Here is an 18,610-nt window from a genome sequence, read left to right on the forward strand (position 1 = left end):
CCATTCAAAATAAATGAACAAATTAACATGTTTAAAACATGGTAACTATCTTTTCATTTCATTAAATCAGTTTATGACTGATACTTTGTCAATACTTTTGTTGTGTTCACTGTAATTAACGTCAATGCTGAAATATGTAAACAATTACAATAAAACCATTCAAAATGTTAATTGTTTTAGTCATTGTCCACGCCATTCAAAATAAATGAGCAAATAAACGTTTAGAAAACATGGTAAAACTATAGAACTACCTTTTTGTTTCATTATATCATTGTTTGCGATTGATATTTTGTATAAAAAATAAAAATAAAATATTTTATATATATTTATATATATATTTTTTTTATTATTATTATTTTTTTGTGTGTGTGTTCACTGTAGTAACGTTAATGGGGCAATATATAATTACAAAAATACCATTCAAAATGTAAACAAATTTCTTGCATTAAAAAAAATCAAGGATGTCAGGTTCTCTAGATAAACAAGCTATAGATGTTTGATTAAAACACGTTTTCCTTTAAATTACTGATGACACTTAATTTTTTTCACTAAATAAAATGACGCCATGTTATCAGACTTGTTTTATTTTTAGACAACGCATTATTAATACAGTACTAACAAAGATATATGCATGTAATTTGTGTAAAATCAGTAAAATTGCAGAACAAGTGAAAACATTTGCTATATTGCCCAGCTGTCCAAATTAAAAATATATAAAAAATAATTACAAATGACTATTTTAATATGAAATGTGGAAATGTTATCAGACCTTTCTAGAATAAAACAAATCTGCACTTTTACTTTAACTCATGCATAATAAATCCAAAGAATATATTGTATATTGCTTGCACAGGGAGTAGAAGCAGCCAGTGCTTTACACAGAAAGACTAAAACCAAAAGAATGGTGGTAACAAAATAAAAAAAAAAACAAAGTTTTAGACACATTTAAAAATGTTATAAAATGCTGCTGTCAAGAACAGTCTCATGAATTGATTTTCTTTACCAATGGGGTATATGCACAGCTAGTGTTTTTCAGCCAAGATGAACTTGCTTAATGTAACTTTTTCCATTTCATAAGGTTCCTTTTACAGCATTGATGTAGTAATGTAATTACAATACATTCAGTTAAATAGACTTAAGCATTCATTTAGTTGTTTAAGCATAAAACAAGATGAAAGACTGTAAAACCGCTAGCACCGTAAGTACCAGCAGCCAAGCACAGAAACCCCATTAAAAATACTGGGGTAAAATAAACTCGTATTTTAAAGACATGGTGGGGAAAATGGAATTTAGTGCAGTGCTTCTAATCCGGTCTGGGACCCACTCTATATCGTACATCTATCAGTCAGTAAAGATCTCTTATTTTGAAAGATATCAGACTTTAAACGTGGCAATTTTATAATGGAAAGGCAGTTCACGCTTAGGCTGGCTGGCTGAAATTAAAAGTCTGTGTGCATATACTTTATTAACTTCTATCAACTGAACTTTAAACAACATTTGGTATGACTACCCTCCATGTTTAAGCAGCTTTTGCTCTTAGTGCAATTGTACATGTTTTTCATGTAGCTTTTATTTAATTCAACGAATGTAATAGAAAAAACAAAACAAGAATACATTTATGTTGGTCACTCACTAAACTTATTTTCTTATCAAACAAATGCAACATAAAATAAAAATAAACCTAAATTAATTTTTACTTCAGCAGCAACATGTCAAATCATATTGCATAAGCTAAATTCATTACAAAAAAAAGTCAACCTAAGTTTTTTTTTTTTTTTTTTTTTTTTTTTATTAAGTTGTCACCCAGTTAGTCGAACAGGAGTCCATCTCCTCATATTGATTAATTGGCTCGGGAAGGTAGCTTGAGGCACTACATGTTACACCTTCCCACGATTCAGGAGGTTGGAAGAAACAGCCAATTAGAGCACTGTATAGTTCCTCACTCTGGGCCATAAATGTCTCATTTGCCTCAGTCACATTTATCTCAGAGTCTGGATCTGCAACACAGAAAAACAAGACACTATAATGATGTCTAGCTTTTTATTTATTTATTTATTTATTTATTACATATTTATTGCCACATCAGCAACTTATGGCTATTTCGTGGCCAAATGTATATACATTAAACTATTACATGATAAAAACAAATTCGTATTATATAAAAAAATAAATAAATAAATAAATTACTTAGACAAATATATAAAATATAAATAGATAAAATTTACAAAAAATTTATTCAAAGTTAAATATGGTTTTTCAGATCTATTTTTGATAAAAAATGTAAAACTCTTCCTGGAGGTACGTTTTTAAAAATGTCCATCAAAGTACTCTCCTTATAAAAATCCTGTCTAACGGAATTTAAACTTCTACATTCCAACAAAATATGTTTGATGGTGAGAGCAGTCTGGCAGATATTACATTTAGGTGATTCTTCGTTATTTAATAAATATGAATGTGTCAACCTAGAATGTCCAATTCGACATCTGGTATAGACCGTCTGATCATGCCTGGTTTCGAAATTATAATTTGCTAAATGTCTTTCATTTATTTTCGGGTTAATTTCATATAATTTGTTGTTGATGCAGTTGTCCCATTCTCTTTGCCATGATTCGTTTATGTATAAATTGATGGTGGGTTTCAAATCATCAGGAGGAATTAAACATTCGGTCACATTCAAGGAGATAGCCTTTTTTGCAGCTTCATCAGCCAGTTCATTTCCACGAAGTCCCATATGACCTGGAATCCAACAGAAGATAATGTTGAACTTCTGGTTTTCTAGTGTTGTCATTTTCTTTAAAATCATGGACATTATGGGGTGATCATACTTAGAAGCTTCAAGAGCTTGAAGACAGGATTTGGAATCTGTGCAAATTAAAAAGTTACGATGCTGTGTCCTTTCCATTCGATCTAATGCCATATTTATTGCGTAAGCTTCTGCTGTGTAAATTGAACTTTCTCCTGGAATCCGAGTACCAAAGACATCATCTTTAAACACCACTGCTGCTGTTACTCCTTTGTCTGTTTTTGATCCATCTGTGTATACGTGTTCATGATGAGGGAGGCTGTCTGTTATTTGTTTGAATTCCTGTTTGTATTCATTTGGGTGAGTCAAGGACTTCTTCTGTTTGGTTAAGTTCCATAAGATTCTTATTTTCGTGTTGCACCAAGGAGGAATATGGCTCAAATCAGGTAATGAAAGTTTTTCCATATTAACACCCAAATTCTTCAGGTGGGGTTTCATGCGTATTCCAAAAGGACTGATGTAGTTGGGTCTGTCTTCATACAATTGTAAATATTCAGGGTGAAAAATTGAAGGATAAGCTGGGTTACCTCTTTTTGATTTCAGTTTGACAGTATATTGGAGTGCTAATTTTAAACGTCGTCTTTCAAGCGATGGTTCTTTTGCTTCAATATATAAACTTTGAATAGGAGATGTTCTGAATGCTCCCAATGAGATTCGTAGTCCCGTGTGATGTACAGTGTCCAGCATTTTAATGTAGGATTTTCTAGCGGATCCATACACTATACTTCCATAATCCATTTGGGATCTGATCATGGTTCTATAAAGACGAAGCATTGTAGTACAATCTGCACCCCATTTTGTTGTGGTCAGAATTTTAAGGATATCCATTTTTTTTAAGGTTTTTGTTTTTAGGAGTTTGATGTGTGGAATAAAGGAGAGCTTATTATCCAGGGTGAGTCCAAGAAATTTAGTTTCTTTTACAATTTTTATAGGTTCTTCTTCCAAGAAGAGACTTGGTTCTGGATGAAGAGAACGTAATTGACAGAAATGCATGCACACAGTTTTTGATCTGGAGAACTTAAATCCATTCTTGACTGACTAGTCGTGCATTTTGTTAATACAAAGTTGCAATTGTCTTTCAATAGTATTCATGTTTCTTCCTCTGTAACAGATGCACAAATCGTCCACATAAAGACTACAGAATACATTTAAACCAATAGCATTTACAATACTATTGATTTTGATGTTAAATAATGTAACTGATAATATACTTCCTTGTGGCACACCAAGTTCTTGAATATATTTATTTGACAGAGTTGTTCCTATCTGAACTCGAAAACACCTGTTTGTTAAAAAATTAGAGATAAAAACAGGTAGATGTCCTCTAAAACCCATTTCATACAAGTCTTTTAAAATTCCATATCTCCAAGTGGTGTCATAGGCTTTTTCCAAGTCAAAGAATATTGCTACAGTGTGTTCTTTTTTAATAAAACCATTTCGCACATAAGATTCCAGTCTTACAAGATGATCTATTGTGCTTCTTCCTCTTCTAAATCCACACTGATAATTACAAATATTTTGGTCCTTCTCCAGTGACCATACAAGTCGATCATTTATCATTCTTTCCATTGTTTTACACAGACAGCTGGTAAGGGCTATAGGGCGATAATTATTGGCATCTGAGTGGTCTTTACCTGGTTTAGGTATTGGTATGATTAAAGATTCTTTCCAACAAGATGGTACCTTTCCAGATGTCCATATATAGTTAAAAATATTTAAAAGGAGATACAACACATCATAGGGTAAGTGCTTTAAAAACTGATAATGGATTTTATCAGGACCGACTGCAGTGTCTTTTGAATTTTTCAAAGCTTTTTGTAGTTCTTCCATTGTAAAGGATTTGTTGTACATTTCAGCATTATCAGAGGAAAAGTCAATCTGGTTTTGTTCTTGTTGCCTTTGTATTCTTTGGAATTGAGGAAGACAATTTTCTATGGATGAGTTTCTTTCAAAGGTTTTTGCAAGGTTGTTGGCAATTTCTTGTTCGTTAGTTAGTTGGGTGCTACCATTATTTATGTGACATATTTGTGATCCACCTTCTTTGTTCTTCATTTTTCGGATCATATCCCAGATTTTCTTAGTTGGCGTCTGTGATGTTAAATTTGAGATGTATTGTTTCCAGCTCTGTTTCTTGATTTCATTAATAGTCCTTCTTGCTTTTGATCTTAATATTTTCAATTTAATGAGGTTTTCATTCGTAGGATGTTTGTTAAATATTCTTTCTGCCTTTTTCCGTTCTTTGATGACCTTTTTGCAATTGTCATCAAACCAGGGATTATTTCTTCGATATGGGTGTCCTGATGTTTTTGGAATGGTTTCTTCTGCAATTTCAATCAGTTTATTTGTAAAAACTTCTATTGAATTATGGTTTACTTGATCCATTTCTCTGTATTTCTCACTGCATTGTATTTCAAAACTGCACCAGTTTGCTTTTTTAAGGTTCCATCTTGGGGTTCTTTGTCTTTGAGTACCTAATGAGGTAATAATCAATGGAAAATGATCACTTCCACTTAAGTCATTCCAGACTTTCCATGAAAAATCTGGAGCTATTAAAGGATGACAGAGTGTTATATCAATGGCAGTGTAAGTTCCATGTCCTGGGTGCAGGTATGTATATGATCCATCATTTAATATACACAGGTCATTTTTTAAAATGAAGTCCTCAATTACTTTTCCCTTTGAGTTCCTGTAGCTTCTTCCCCATAACGCATTATGGCTGTTTAAGTCTCCCATGAATATGGCTGGGGATGGTATCTGCTGTTGTAGATTATCCATATCTGGTAAGGTTATAGTAACATCAGGGGGGATATAAATGGAACATAAGGTAATAACTTTGTGGAGGGTTACGCGTACAGCAACAGCTTGCAAATTGGTATTCAATGTTACATAACTGTGAATTATATCCCTTCTAACTACTATAGCTGATCCTCCTGAAGGTCTATGTACATTTCTACCAAATGCATTGAATATTTTGTAATTTTTAAAGGTTATTTTGTTATTTGGTTCTAAGTGAGTCTCTTGTAGGCAGAATGCAATAGGGTTAAAAATTGTTGATAGTCGTTGCATTTCAGCAAAATTTGCTTTCAACCCTCTACAATTCCACTGGATTATGCAGTCCTTCATATTTAGGTAGGTAAAACAAGAACAGTACTTTTGTGGTTACATTTTGGGGATAAACTTCTGCTTCTGGAAGTTAGGATCTCTTTCATTTCCACATCTTTTGGAGTTTCTGGTTTGTGACTTTTTTTACTTGAACTATTCTTTGATGATTGAGCAGTAGTGGTTGTTTGTGTTTTCCTTCCTTTTGATGAAACATTGGGTTCTATTATCTGGCATTGATCTTCATCCATTTGAGTCTGGTTTGAAGCATTTTGGGTTTTCTTTTTATTTAAGTTTTGGTTTTTGTTTAGGCATTGAGGTTTATCATTGTTTAACCAAGTCAAATCTGTTTGGCATTCTATAGAGTTCAAGATTGGTTTTACCACAGATGCATATGATCGTTTGAGTTTAAACATTGGGGATTCTTCAATCTTTCTTCTTGCTTCTGTATAGCTTACTTTCTCCGTACATTTAACTCTCTGAATTTCTTTTTCTTTTATCCATACAGGGCACTCTTTTGATGAAGATGGATGGTCTGCTTTACAGTTGCTGCATTTTGCTGTTTTATTACAGCTTGGTCCATGTCCTTCTTCTCCACAGTTTGTACATAATGGTTTATTTTTACATCCTGCAGAACCATGTCCGAATTTTTGACAGTTGAAACATCTTAACGGATTTGGAATAAATGTATTGACTGGTACACTCTGGTATCCTAAATGGATCTTTTCTGGTAGATGTGGTTTATTGAAAGTCATGATGTAGGTTCCAGTTTTGATAATCTGCTGTTCTCTCCTGATTGTAATTCTTTTTACATGAATTACACCCTGTTGCATCAATTCCATTTGGATCTCTGCCTCATCCATGTCTTGCAGCTCTCTCGTACGTATTACTCCTTTACTACTGTTAAGAGAGGGATGATAGAAAGTCTTCATAGGTACATTGGCCAGTATATTTGCACGCATCAAGTTTTCCGCTTGAGTTTTTTTCAAACATTCAACTAGTATTTGTCCAGATCTGAGTTTTTTCACATCTTTAACTGTTCCTGCAATTCCAGCGATACCTTTTTGTATAGCAAAAGGTGATAGTTTTGTCAGCGGCATTTCCGTTTGGGTTGATTCTAGAATTATGAATCTTTGCCATGTATCACCTTTTTGAGGAGTCGTATATCCATTCTCTGAGTCGTCATCTGATTTAAGTCGTTTGGGGTTTTTTGAGTTTGCCATATTTGTATAGAATTTGTTTCATTACTTCTGCTCCTCACCCACCTCGGAGCCCAACAAGGGGATGCATAGAGCTGCGGATATCCTCCAGTTATGCATCAAGGATACAGAGGTAATATACTCGAGTAAGCAGAACAAAGTTCACGTTCCTCGATTGACCCTTTAGCCATTGTCTTACAAAGTAAGTCTTGACCAGCCGATTGATTGGATTGAGCCCATCCAACCTCCCGTCTATGTGAAGTTGGAGCCAAAGCACTGTGTTGGTGTTGAGGGAACCGCAGTTACCCACATTCCTCAAATACCAGGATCTCTTTCTCCACAGACACGGGTTGCAACTCACGGCAAACAAGTCGCCCCATTTGTCGCCTTTTACGATCAGCAAGGGGGTGCTAGGGACCTATTCTACCCCGGGTCCCCACGGGGGTCTAGCTTTTTATACAGAGTACGTATACTTGGTATATTTATATTTAGTCAACACAAACAGTATAGTAAAAGTAAACATTCTAATGTAAACATTACGGGTATATTTACAATGTACAAAAAAAAGAAACGTGCTCAAAATTATTCTTGTTTTTTCACTAAAAATCTTTTCTAAAAGATGCTGTGTTGTCCATGCCAGGCCAATAGGTGGCGATGTCACAGTATCTTGAGCAGCACAGTGCTCGTCTGTTATTATTATTACCTACAGACATACTTACAATGTTTTCTGGCTCCCTAAACTAGAGATGTCCCGAACAAAGCTACTGAAATATTGAGGCTCTTATAACAAACTGCATTGATGCTTCAAAGATTTTGTCATCTGGCGGTAAATACAAATTCCTACACCAACTGTGTCATTCAGAGGTTTTGTTGAGTGGAATGTCTCTGTAAAGTTTATTTGTATATTTAATAAACAAATGTCATTAGCAAGATGATGAAGCCGTGCGATATTCTGCAAATAACAGCACTCGTCCAGCCTCTTCACCCTTCAGTATTACTCCGCTCATATACAGCAACAAGCAGAAGATACTCTACAGTTTTAAAAATTTTGCAGCTGTTGGACGACAAACTCTACTTTTAAGGCTTTTTAGGTGAGAATGTAGTGTTTAGAATGCAACTATGCACTTTATTTATAAGGATAGTGGCTATTTTAAATATTTATAATTTCTGACAGGTTGTCGGTGGCCATTAGCCTGTCACTGAGCTGAGCAAAGACAGTTGACGGCCACAAGATAGCGACAGAGACTGCATAATAAGCCCTTAGAAGAGAAAAACAGTGTAATTTCTAACAACGTCGATCTGTCAATCTCTCTCTTTTGTATGTTGTAGTGCTGTATTTATACCATATAATTGTAGTTTATTGAGTTTGAGATGGGACTCGCATATCAGGAATGTATGTATTGTGTTTTCGTTACTGCAGACTAGTTCAGTCAAAAGAAAGAAGAAATGATGGCATGTGTTTAGCGTTTTTCCTTATCGTAAACACAACAGTAATCTGGTAGTGTTTGCGCAGCTTTGGCTTTTTAGGGGTTAATTATTGTGATCTCCCGATTACAACATAGAAATGCTGAGAAATCTCTGTAGACTGATGGCATTTCATGTCGTTCAGCCTTATGATCTTAAAATGTGAGCAAATCACCCGTTTTATCATCACTTTAGACATTACGCTAGAGAATCATTCAAATACTAGCTCTAAAATGGTGTTGGGGAAGTAGTAACGGTTTCCGCTGTTCTGTCAGCTCCAGATATAAATTGATTTTTTTTTATATATACGCGATTCTGTTTTTTAATGCGATTCTTCTAAACACAACATCACACTCATGTCGCAGTGTGATATGGCTGTGGATCATCACTGGTGGGACACGAAGTCACGCAGCCTTGTGCCAATGCAAGCCTCTCATTCCTTACCAAAACACAGTTGTCATGTACATGAACAGACAAAACAGATTAAATATTTTCCATTATTAAATGATGTCACATAAATATTTCCAAAAACTTACACTCTAGGTCATCATCTTCTATCTGTTCACACTGCAATTACAAAAAACAAATTCATTAGACTCTTGGATAAGAATAAAATTCAATGTTTCAAACTGATAAACCTGCATTGCTAAAATATAAAAAAAATATAAAAAATTCAAAAAGATTAAATCTGTGTTAAATAAAATGTAACAGAATTGTTTGTGCACAACTGGCATGAGGAGCAACACAGTGGCGTAGTAGGTAGCCTGATTGCCTCACAGCAAGAAGGTTGCTGGTTCGAAACACAGTTGCTGTTTCTGTGTGGAGTTTGCATGTTCTCCCCGTGTTGGCATGGCAACAATGAACAAATGAAACCACATCTACCTGTGTTACGTTCTGGGATGGATTTGAGTAGTCCAAACTGTAGTTCCAGTCATATGTAGATGAATAGCTGAGGTTCTGTGGGTAATAGTACTGGTTTATATATGAGACGTTCTTGCTGTCTGAATGAAACTGCCAAATTTGGTTCTCGGAGGGCTCTTTCTTCTTATTCCTAATAGAGAGGGCAGATTAGATTAATATTCATGATGGCAGTATTGCACAGTGGAAGCAGAAGTCATTCAACTTTTGTTTTATCATACTAAAAACATTTTAACGTTCTGTTATAATGCTGCTCTATGCAGTCCAATACAACTAATATGTAATGTATATTTATATAGTTCATTTACTGTGTACGCCATACACCCAAAGCACTTCACAATCATGAGGTTAAAACACACCATCTATATGTGGAGTGGAGAGACAGTGATAGAGCCAATTCAGTGGATGAGGACAATTGGGAGTCCATGATCGGTAAGGGCCGATGGAGGGAATTTAGCCATGGCCAATAATAAAATCTAATAAACGTGCAACATATTAAAGCATCTTTGGCATTTAAAACATTAAAGAGTTTTTTTCTATATAATTAAACCAGACATTGATATTCTCATTGTCTCAGTGTCTGTGTCACTAGGTAAAATAGCTTATTTCTCTGGATTTGAACATTCTTGAAACATCTGGGATAATGCAAGTACACAAGTCAGCAAACTATATAACACTGTTCTAGTGACGTTTAAAACAAAATTACATATTGTGCCTTTAATCATTAAAACTGAAATTTCAACCCCTAATACTGGTCTTCAGTGTCCAAATCATGCTACTATGCTGATTTGGTTCTCATGTAGGGCGGAAAATAAGCATTCAACACATCACCAATTTTCTCAGAAAACATACATTATTTCGAAAGGTGCTGTTGACTTGAAATTCTCACCAGATGTTGGTAACAACCAAATAAATTCATATATGCAAAGAAAACTATATTAATTAGTTTACAAATGAAGTTGTGTGTAATAAAATAAAATGACACCGGTAAATAGTATTGAACACATGAAGAAAGGGAGGTGTAGAAAGGCAGTAAAAGCCCAGACAGAAGCTGAAATTTCTCAGACGTTAGTCAGCAACCCTCTGCTTTTAGTCAGTGTAAATTAATATTAGCTGCTTCAGTTCAACATTATTCATTACCAGGATGATAAAAGTGAAACCAGTGTGGACATTTCAGCAAGACAATGATCCAAAACACAGCCAATGAAACTCTTAAATAGTTTCACAAACATAACATCTAGCTGTAGAATGGCCCAGCCAATCACCGACTTGAATCCAATAGAAAATACAAAATAAAGATCAGATTTCACATGAACAATACATGACTTTATTCTCCAAATGAGGCGAGTCTTTGAGCTGTCATCACCAAAAAAGCCTTTTATATAAAGTATCAGTAGTACAGTACATTACCCCTTTTGACATTGTATTGTTATTACACAATGTTTTCAGATTTGTTTTGTTTTATTTTTACGTTTGTATTGTTTGGCGTTGAATTCAGTGTCAGCAGGTCCTGTAGAATACTTTCCCAAAAAAAAAAACATGATGTGTTGAATACTTTTTCCCCCACTGTATATATTTTTTAACTAATGTCAAGGTTCAGATATTTTTGATTTTTGGATGAGCTGAAAAAAATAACTGCATTTATTAAAAATCTAAATCTTTTGTAACATTAAAAAATTACTGTAAATTAAAAATTTTAATTAGTATTCTTTCTGAATAAACATTTCTTTATATAATTTTTTTTCAAATGTAAAATGTCAGAATTTAGATTAAGTTACTGACTACAAATTTCAACCTATACTTTATAATCAGTAACAGTCAACAACTTTTTAGTCATTTACCCAGAAATGTACACATTTTTTAAATACTTTTAGTTTGGTTTAATATTTTTTTTTTATGCAGCTGGAAAAGTCAAAAGTTTTTTTTAAAGATATATTTTTGCCGTTTTGGTTGTTTTATTGACAGGACAGTAGCAAGACAGGAAGTGAAGTGAAAGAGGGAAAAAGAATTGGAAAAGGTCCACAAGCCTTGTCAAACCTTGTTAATTTTAAAAAATGGAAAATCTTTCGCAAGACAGGACATTCTTATAGAAATATTCCAGACTCCGTGCAGAATATATCACTTGGAAGTTAAAGTATTCTGTTTATGGATTCCTGCACATGTGGGGATTGTGGGAAATTAAATAGCTGATGAATTTGGCAAAGAAAGCACCAAAGTACCCTAGAGTAAGGCCCAATCCCATTTCTACCCCTTAGCCCTTTCCCCTTCACGTGAGGGGAATTCTCTTTAGCTTGAGGGTGTAGGCCTAAGGGGAAGGGGTAGATACCCCTTCAAACTGAGATTTTTCAGGACCACACTCGAAACCAATGGGTAAGAAATTTTCCAAAAAAATACACCAGCTATAACGACAGCATGGCTGCACTCGGAAGTCAGTAGATGCGCAAATTAGAATTTTTTTTGTCATTATTACAAATTTTTACAACAAACAAGCACATGTTTTATTATATTCATAATAGCGAATACCCTGTCAGAGAAGTCTAGTGTCTGGGAATGGCATTTTTACAGTGTCTGCTATAATGTTAATGTTGTTTTTGTGTGTTTACATAGATGAATATGGCCACGGTGTAAATACACAGTACAGTTACGATCTTATTACCACATTATATCATTATGATAACATATCGTTGCCTTCAGTGATTTCCTGAAGATAAATACCAAAAAAATAACGCAACAGGCATAACTACAGCAGTCGCGATCGTCGATCTCATATATTTGAAGTCTGTAAAAAGTCTGTAAAAGTCTTATGTAAAAAAGACGGCAAAAGATGTGGACTCAGGAAGAAAAGGGAAGACAATTGTATCAAATAAATTATGGAGGTAGGAAGGGTAAGACAGGTATGTGGCAAAAAAAAGGATGACAATATAATCTCACGGCTATGTATTGGGCACACTGCACTGAACAAATCACTATTTAAAATTGGCAAACACGATACAGGTATGTGCAGTATATGTGGAAATCCAGAAACAGTCGAGCATGTTATTCTTAATTGTTCTGGTTATAATAAGGGAAAGATCTCAGCCTATGGAGGAAATGAAGAATGCAGGAAATTTAAATTTAAAGGGCACCTATGGTGAAAAATCTACTTTTCAAGCTGTTTGGACAGACATATGAGCAGGTACGGTGTATAGACCGTCATATGGGGGTGATATAAACACACCCAGTCCTTTTTTTTCAATTAGCACATAAAAACGGTGGACCAATTGGAGCTGTTTTCAGACCGACTGCAAACTTTACGTAGGAGTGCGGTCCCCCCGCCCACCGAATTGATTGACAGCTGCGTGTATTAACATGTCCCGGTTGTCACGTGTATAATCATATCAACAAGACCAGACGTGCTCAAAGCAACCGGGAATAAAAGGGTCTGCTTAGTTTGCTAGGATCATCAATCATCATCAAATGTGATCAAGAGTAAGTTTCACATGTTTAAAATATTTTAAAACAGTGCATGTGTGTAATGAAGTACAGCAATTTACTTCAGCTTTACTTCATCAGCACAGCCGTGTGTCAGAACAATTATAAAGGAAGACGCTTCAATCCCGCTTTGTGGACGTTAAATCGGGTTTATTTTGTATATTAACATAACAGATATCGATACAGCAGTAGAGATTAACCTGTATCCTGTCACATTTGTGTGCAAATGAGTGCAAAGCTAAACGCGCTCTGTCTGTCTGTGTGCGTGTGCACACGTGAACTTTGTGTGACTCATTGATGCAACTGCACAACAAATACTCATTGGTAAAGTTCTTACTGTAGTATTTCTCACAAACGCTACGTGAGATCTGCTTCCTTTAATTCTGCCTGTTGTCTGACGCAACCGAGGGAGGAGATTAAGGCACGCAGAAAGGCATGTAGACGGTGGGCGGGGAGGACTAGCCGTAAAGGTGCAGTACGACTAAACAGCCCCCTAGTGCAAAAATGTATAAAATAGAATCTTGCAAAAGGTATAATAAAAAATCTGATGGGTGTTTTGAGCTGAAACTTTACAGACACATTCTGGAGATGCAAAACACTTATATTAAATCTGAAAAAAGGGTTAACCTAGATGCCCTTTAACACTATAAACACAAGTTTATGCCAGCACGGTGGCACAGTGGGTAGCACAATCGCCTCACAGCAAGAAGGTCGCTGGTTCGAGCCCCGGCTGAGTCAGTTGGCATTTCCGTGTGGAGTTTGTATGTTCTCCCTGTGTTGGCGTGGGTTTCCTCTGGGTGCTACAGTTTTCCCCAAAAGTCCAAAAACATGTGGTATAGGTGAATTGGGTAAGCTAAATTGTCCATAGTGTATGAGTGTTTCTCAGTGATTTGCAGCTGGAAGGGCATCCGCTGCGTAAAACATAAGCTGGATAAGTTGGCGGTTCATTCCGCTGTGGCAACCGCAGATTAATCAAGGGACTAAGCCGAAAAGAAAATGAATGATGATGAGATTGCTAGATGGTTTAATAGTAACAAAAGCATTGTCAGAGTATCTAAAAAAGGCAAATTTAATTAGACGAATTTAATTCATGTATTAAACTAAATAATTTTTTAACATTTTTTCTCTTTGCTTGGTCTATTTCTGTATTCCTTACCAGGTCTCGAAATTAACCTTTTTGCTTGGTAGCACTGGTGCTCCTAACTTTAAAAATTTAGGCGCACCAGCCAAAATTTTGCCGCACCCACCAATTATGAGCACCTTTACTACAAGTTTTATATAAACAAATTTATTGCATTTGAAATCAACACTAAATCAAAACTAACAAGCAAAAAAATATATATGCATGAGTGAGGAAAATATGTCTCAATGAAATCCCGTTATCACAAGAAAATACATTTTTATAACATAATTGAGTGACCAAAAGATACACAGACCGCTCACCGACCCTGCACGCACTGCTTGACTTTAATGAATCTGTTAACGATACGTTAACTGTGCTGTGTTCTAACAGATGGTGTCTGATATTGCACAGATGCTTTTGACATGTACCTTATTATTTGTATACGTCATTTTAATAGCAGTACCGGTCTTTTCAGGGTCTGAAATTTATTTTAATCTTAGTCAGCGCAAGCCCTTTTGCGATGGTGTACAAAATCTGTCAGTGTTGTTTTCATTCTCATCTTCAGGGCTTTACATATTCGTGGTTGTAGCTCTCCCTGTCATCTGAAAGCAGAAGGCATTGACTGAGTGATTGACAGCTGATTTTAACCAATCCATTCGGGCTCAGTTCTAGAGCAGTGGGCTAATAAGAAGAGCGGGGCAAGCATTGTGGGAGCAAGCACTGTTCCTGAGAGCTGCGTTTCAAGTGCAAAGATGCATTCTGTCTGAATGTGTCCTAAATCCACGCATGCGGTGAACGTTTTGCAGTGAAAACCGGTCACACGCAACAATTTCATGCACTCGCACAAATGCTCCCAAATATATTTTGAGATCACATAGATAAAATTTCGGGCGCATATGTGACCAAAAAGGTTGCAAAAAGAAGACGACGAACAAGGCACACAAGCCAGTATTCGAACTCAGGACACCTGAGGCACACTGGCACAATGCACAAACCACTATTTTTATCTATTTTAAACCATCTTTAGATACAGTAATTTTCCATCAGTCAAATACTCACACTCTACTTGAAGCCAAGCTGAGGCGTAAAGCTTTCTTCCCGAGTCCAGCAGCCCCTTGGAGATCAGCCAGAGCTCGTTTCTGCTCTCTCTCACTTTCAAAGCTCACGAAGCCACAGCACCTACAAACAACAACAATCAGCAGAAGCAAACATATGAAGAAGAAAACATCTGAGAAGAGCTTCTTCATTAGTTCTCACTTTGAGTGTCCATTGCCGTCCAAAACAATCTTCCCACTGCAGCACGATGAAAAATGATAATGAAAGAACTCATACAACATCCCATCGTCCACGTCCGGTGTGAGATCCGACACAAAGAGGGAGAATGTAGAGCTGAACGAAACAGCAGAAAGACAAGGTAAAGAAATAAACAGTTACTACATTGCCAGTATAGCAGTTCATTAACACAATGATTTCTCATTAGTATCTGAGAGCGAAGATACAAAACTTCAAGATTTTTCAGGGGTGATTTAATCCATTACGCAGAAATGATTATGCTTTGGATTTGCAAATATTAATGCATTCGGAACTTATACATAGAAAAAGTACAAAACATTGTACTAAAATTACAACTGTACTAAATCTGAGTCTATGTAAGCTTTTCATAATTTAATAACAGTGAGAATTCTCATTGTAGCTGCTTTTTAACACTTTTATATCTATGAAAATACAGTCTGTATGTTACTTATTTATATAAAATATAGCTTTACTACACTGTAAAACCCAACAGTCAATTACATCAAATGAAATGAGTGTAGTTAACTCAATTTACTGAAAGTTAATTCTACTCATTTGAAGAGTTTTGAACTCAGTGTTGAAGGTAATGAGTTAAATAAATACCACATTACTTCAACTTAAATGGAGTAAGTTCACAGTACTCATATAGATTAGTTTTGGTTTGTTGCAATCGGTTTACTCAAAGGGTTTGAGTTGCCTCAATGGGTTTTACAGTGCTCAATTGGTTCTCTTCATTTATCGAGTTTTACTGTGCTCAAATTGCTTCGTTTACTCAAATGGATTAAGTTCACAGTACTCATTAGGATTAGCTTTTGAACTTAAATGGTTTGTTGCAATCGGTTTCCTCAAACAGTTTGAGTTACCTTAACTTTTTGGGTTTTACAGTGTACTATCTGTCCATGCAGGATTTTTTTTTTTTTTTGAATACTTGATTGTTGCAGCATTCACTACATCACGCTAGTTATACGGTATGTAAACACATAGAAAAGAAAATAGTAATTTCTCACCTTTCACCTTGTTTCCCATAATTGGAACGACTCAACTTGAATCTCTTAGGCTGCAAACGGCATTGTAATTTAAGTTCATGTGTTAAAAGTAAGGTTGTCTCATATTTTACATGTGAATGTGTCACTTCAATAGAGAATATAGTGCATGATTACAGGAGTGGCACCAGGTAAAGGTTTTCCATTCACTTTGCGGAGGCATCTTTCCACTGCTGTTTCATCTGCCAGCTCCACAAAGCCATATCCTGCATTTTTCCTGAAGGAATCAAGAACAACCTGAAACCAACTGACAGACAGAAGATGGACAGACAGACAGACAAACAGATGATTCCTCACCCTGTTATTTTGTCTCTGATCAGTCTGATTTTCACAACTGTTTCTCCCATTTGAGCAAAAGCTCTGCAGATGAAATCTTCATCCATGTAGGGCTCCAGCTTTCAACAAAGACATTACAAACTTACATTCTGTTACTGTTAGAGCTAAGTGTTCATTTATTTATACCTGATTTATTCTTTATACAAAACGTACGTACGTCTATCTCATATCGGGAAGTAATACTCACGTTGCCCATCCAGAGGCTGTTCATGTTTCGTTTGTGTGTCCGAGTTCATTCGAAAGTCTTTGTTAGTTTTCTAAAGAGTTGTTTATAGTAACGTTACAGTCGAATTGTTAGATTATTAATTTCAAACCCGCGCTTCTCTTACTTTTTCTTTGAGGAAGCGAAACAGGTTAAGACTCGCAGCACGTGCGAGTGTTTAAAAAGTCCTGTTGTCCGACAGCGCCACCTACAGCACTGACGCAGCATCAATAGGTTTAACTTTTGATCAAGTTTTCTTTCTATACAATTACTCAATTATTACAGTTTTCAACCTTAACTTGGCAAACCTGAACTTAATAAAATATTGTTTAACTTCTGTTTTGATGAATATATTGATATAACAGCACAGGATGCTTTACCCTCAACTCAACAGGACCTTGTAAACAAAATCTTTGGCCCGAGAACTTTCTAATATTTATCAGTAAAATAATGGCCATTGGGGCACTTAATCTCCATTTCCTCTGCAAATAAACCTTCACTAAGATTTAAAAGGATAGGTAGTCCCACATGGAATCTGTGCGCACAGATTTTCGCAGGTTTTCAGCCCATCATTGAGTCTGTATTAACTTGTGTAAATGTGTGTAAATTGATATTTATTCAGTTATTAAATTAATTTTAAATTAATCACTAATATTATTGTGATATAAAGATAGTAATATTAAAATGTTCATATGATTTGTTTACAATACTCTTTTTAAAGTAATATTTTCTGTTTTTTAGTAAATATATTACATGAGAGACTTTGTTTACCAATTAAGTGGATCCAATTGGATTTGCATTGTAAACATTAAATAAAGGTTTAAAAGTATATATATATATTTTTTTTATACATTAAGTTTTTAGTTCTGATACTTCTAAAACCATTCTGCATAAATCTGCAGATTTGTTACAAAATTCTCAGCAGAGATAGCAAAAAAATGTCTGGCCCTACGAATAAGTCACCCAAAAATGGTCAATTATACACCATTCAGCACTCTCCCTGGTTCCAAACCTTCATGAGATTTTTATTCTGTTGAACATTTATTAGAAGCTATTTTGAAGAAAGCTTGAGACTTGTAACCACTGACATCCATAGTAGCCTATGGAAAAGTCAATGGTTGGTTTCTAACTTTCTTCAAAATATCTTCTTTTGTTTTCATCAGAAGAAAGAAACACAAAAAGGTTTATAATCACTCAAGGGTGTTCAAATAGTGAGTAAATTTTAAATCTTTGGGTGAACTGTCTATTTAAGTTAGAAGGAACAGTGTTTATGATGCATTCATTGCAGAAAATGCTGGGGTCCATCTGTGTTGGAATTACATCACAGAATTAAATTGACATTAGTTCATTAGTTAAGTAGATTGAACATAAAATAATAAAGTTGTCCTAAAAAACTCAAAGAAGAATTGTGTTGTTTCAGCAATTACTTCAGTTTTGCCAGTATGTCACCATTGATCACTGTGATTTTGTCTCAACAGATGTGAGGTTTGCAGCTGTTGACGGATGCACAGACTGGAATGACCTGTTCTTGATTTAGGACTTCATTTGCAGCCAGGTCCTAAGCACCTCAGGACTGCTCCTGATTGTCACTGTCCTCTAGAGTTAAAGAGATAAGAAATAATCCAAAAATGAAAACTTACACAAAACACAAAAGAACCT

At 35.3% G+C, this 18,610-nt stretch overlaps 1 protein-coding gene across 1 annotated transcript; it reads right to left on the reverse strand.

The window, feature by feature from the left end:
• Positions 1–568: 568 nt before the first annotated feature.
• trnau1apa (tRNA selenocysteine 1 associated protein 1a) lies at positions 569–17,138 on the reverse strand. Its single transcript, XM_056480050.1, has 9 exons — positions 16,937–17,138; positions 16,711–16,808; positions 16,531–16,630; positions 16,378–16,427; positions 15,335–15,466; positions 15,137–15,256; positions 9,448–9,616; positions 9,102–9,132; positions 569–1,997 (listed from the first exon to the last, which is right to left on the reverse strand). The coding sequence occupies exons 1-9, from the start codon at positions 16,958–16,960 to the stop codon at positions 1,792–1,794; spliced, it is 930 nt and encodes a 309-aa protein (XP_056336025.1). The 5' UTR covers positions 16,961–17,138; the 3' UTR covers positions 569–1,791.
• Between the last annotated feature and the right edge of the window lie 1,472 nt (positions 17,139–18,610).

The sequence above is a fragment of the Danio aesculapii genome, chromosome 19, assembly GCF_903798145.1.
Source record: "Danio aesculapii chromosome 19, fDanAes4.1, whole genome shotgun sequence".
In the NCBI taxonomy this organism is placed as follows: Eukaryota; Metazoa; Chordata; class Actinopteri; order Cypriniformes; family Danionidae; genus Danio; species Danio aesculapii.

Bases quoted from the DNA above. Each gene is read 5' to 3' on its own strand.
- trnau1apa (XM_056480050.1), bottom strand. From the start codon at position 16,960: ATGAACAGCCTCTGGATGGGCAAC. The intron at 16,631-16,710 runs GTGAGGAATCAT...TGATTCCTTCAG, and splicing joins ATCAGAGACAAAATAACAGG to GAAAAATGCAGGATATGGCT. The intron at 9,133-9,447 runs GTAGATGTGGTT...TTGTAATTGCAG, and splicing joins CATCCCAGAACGTAACACAG to TGTGAACAGATAGAAGATGA.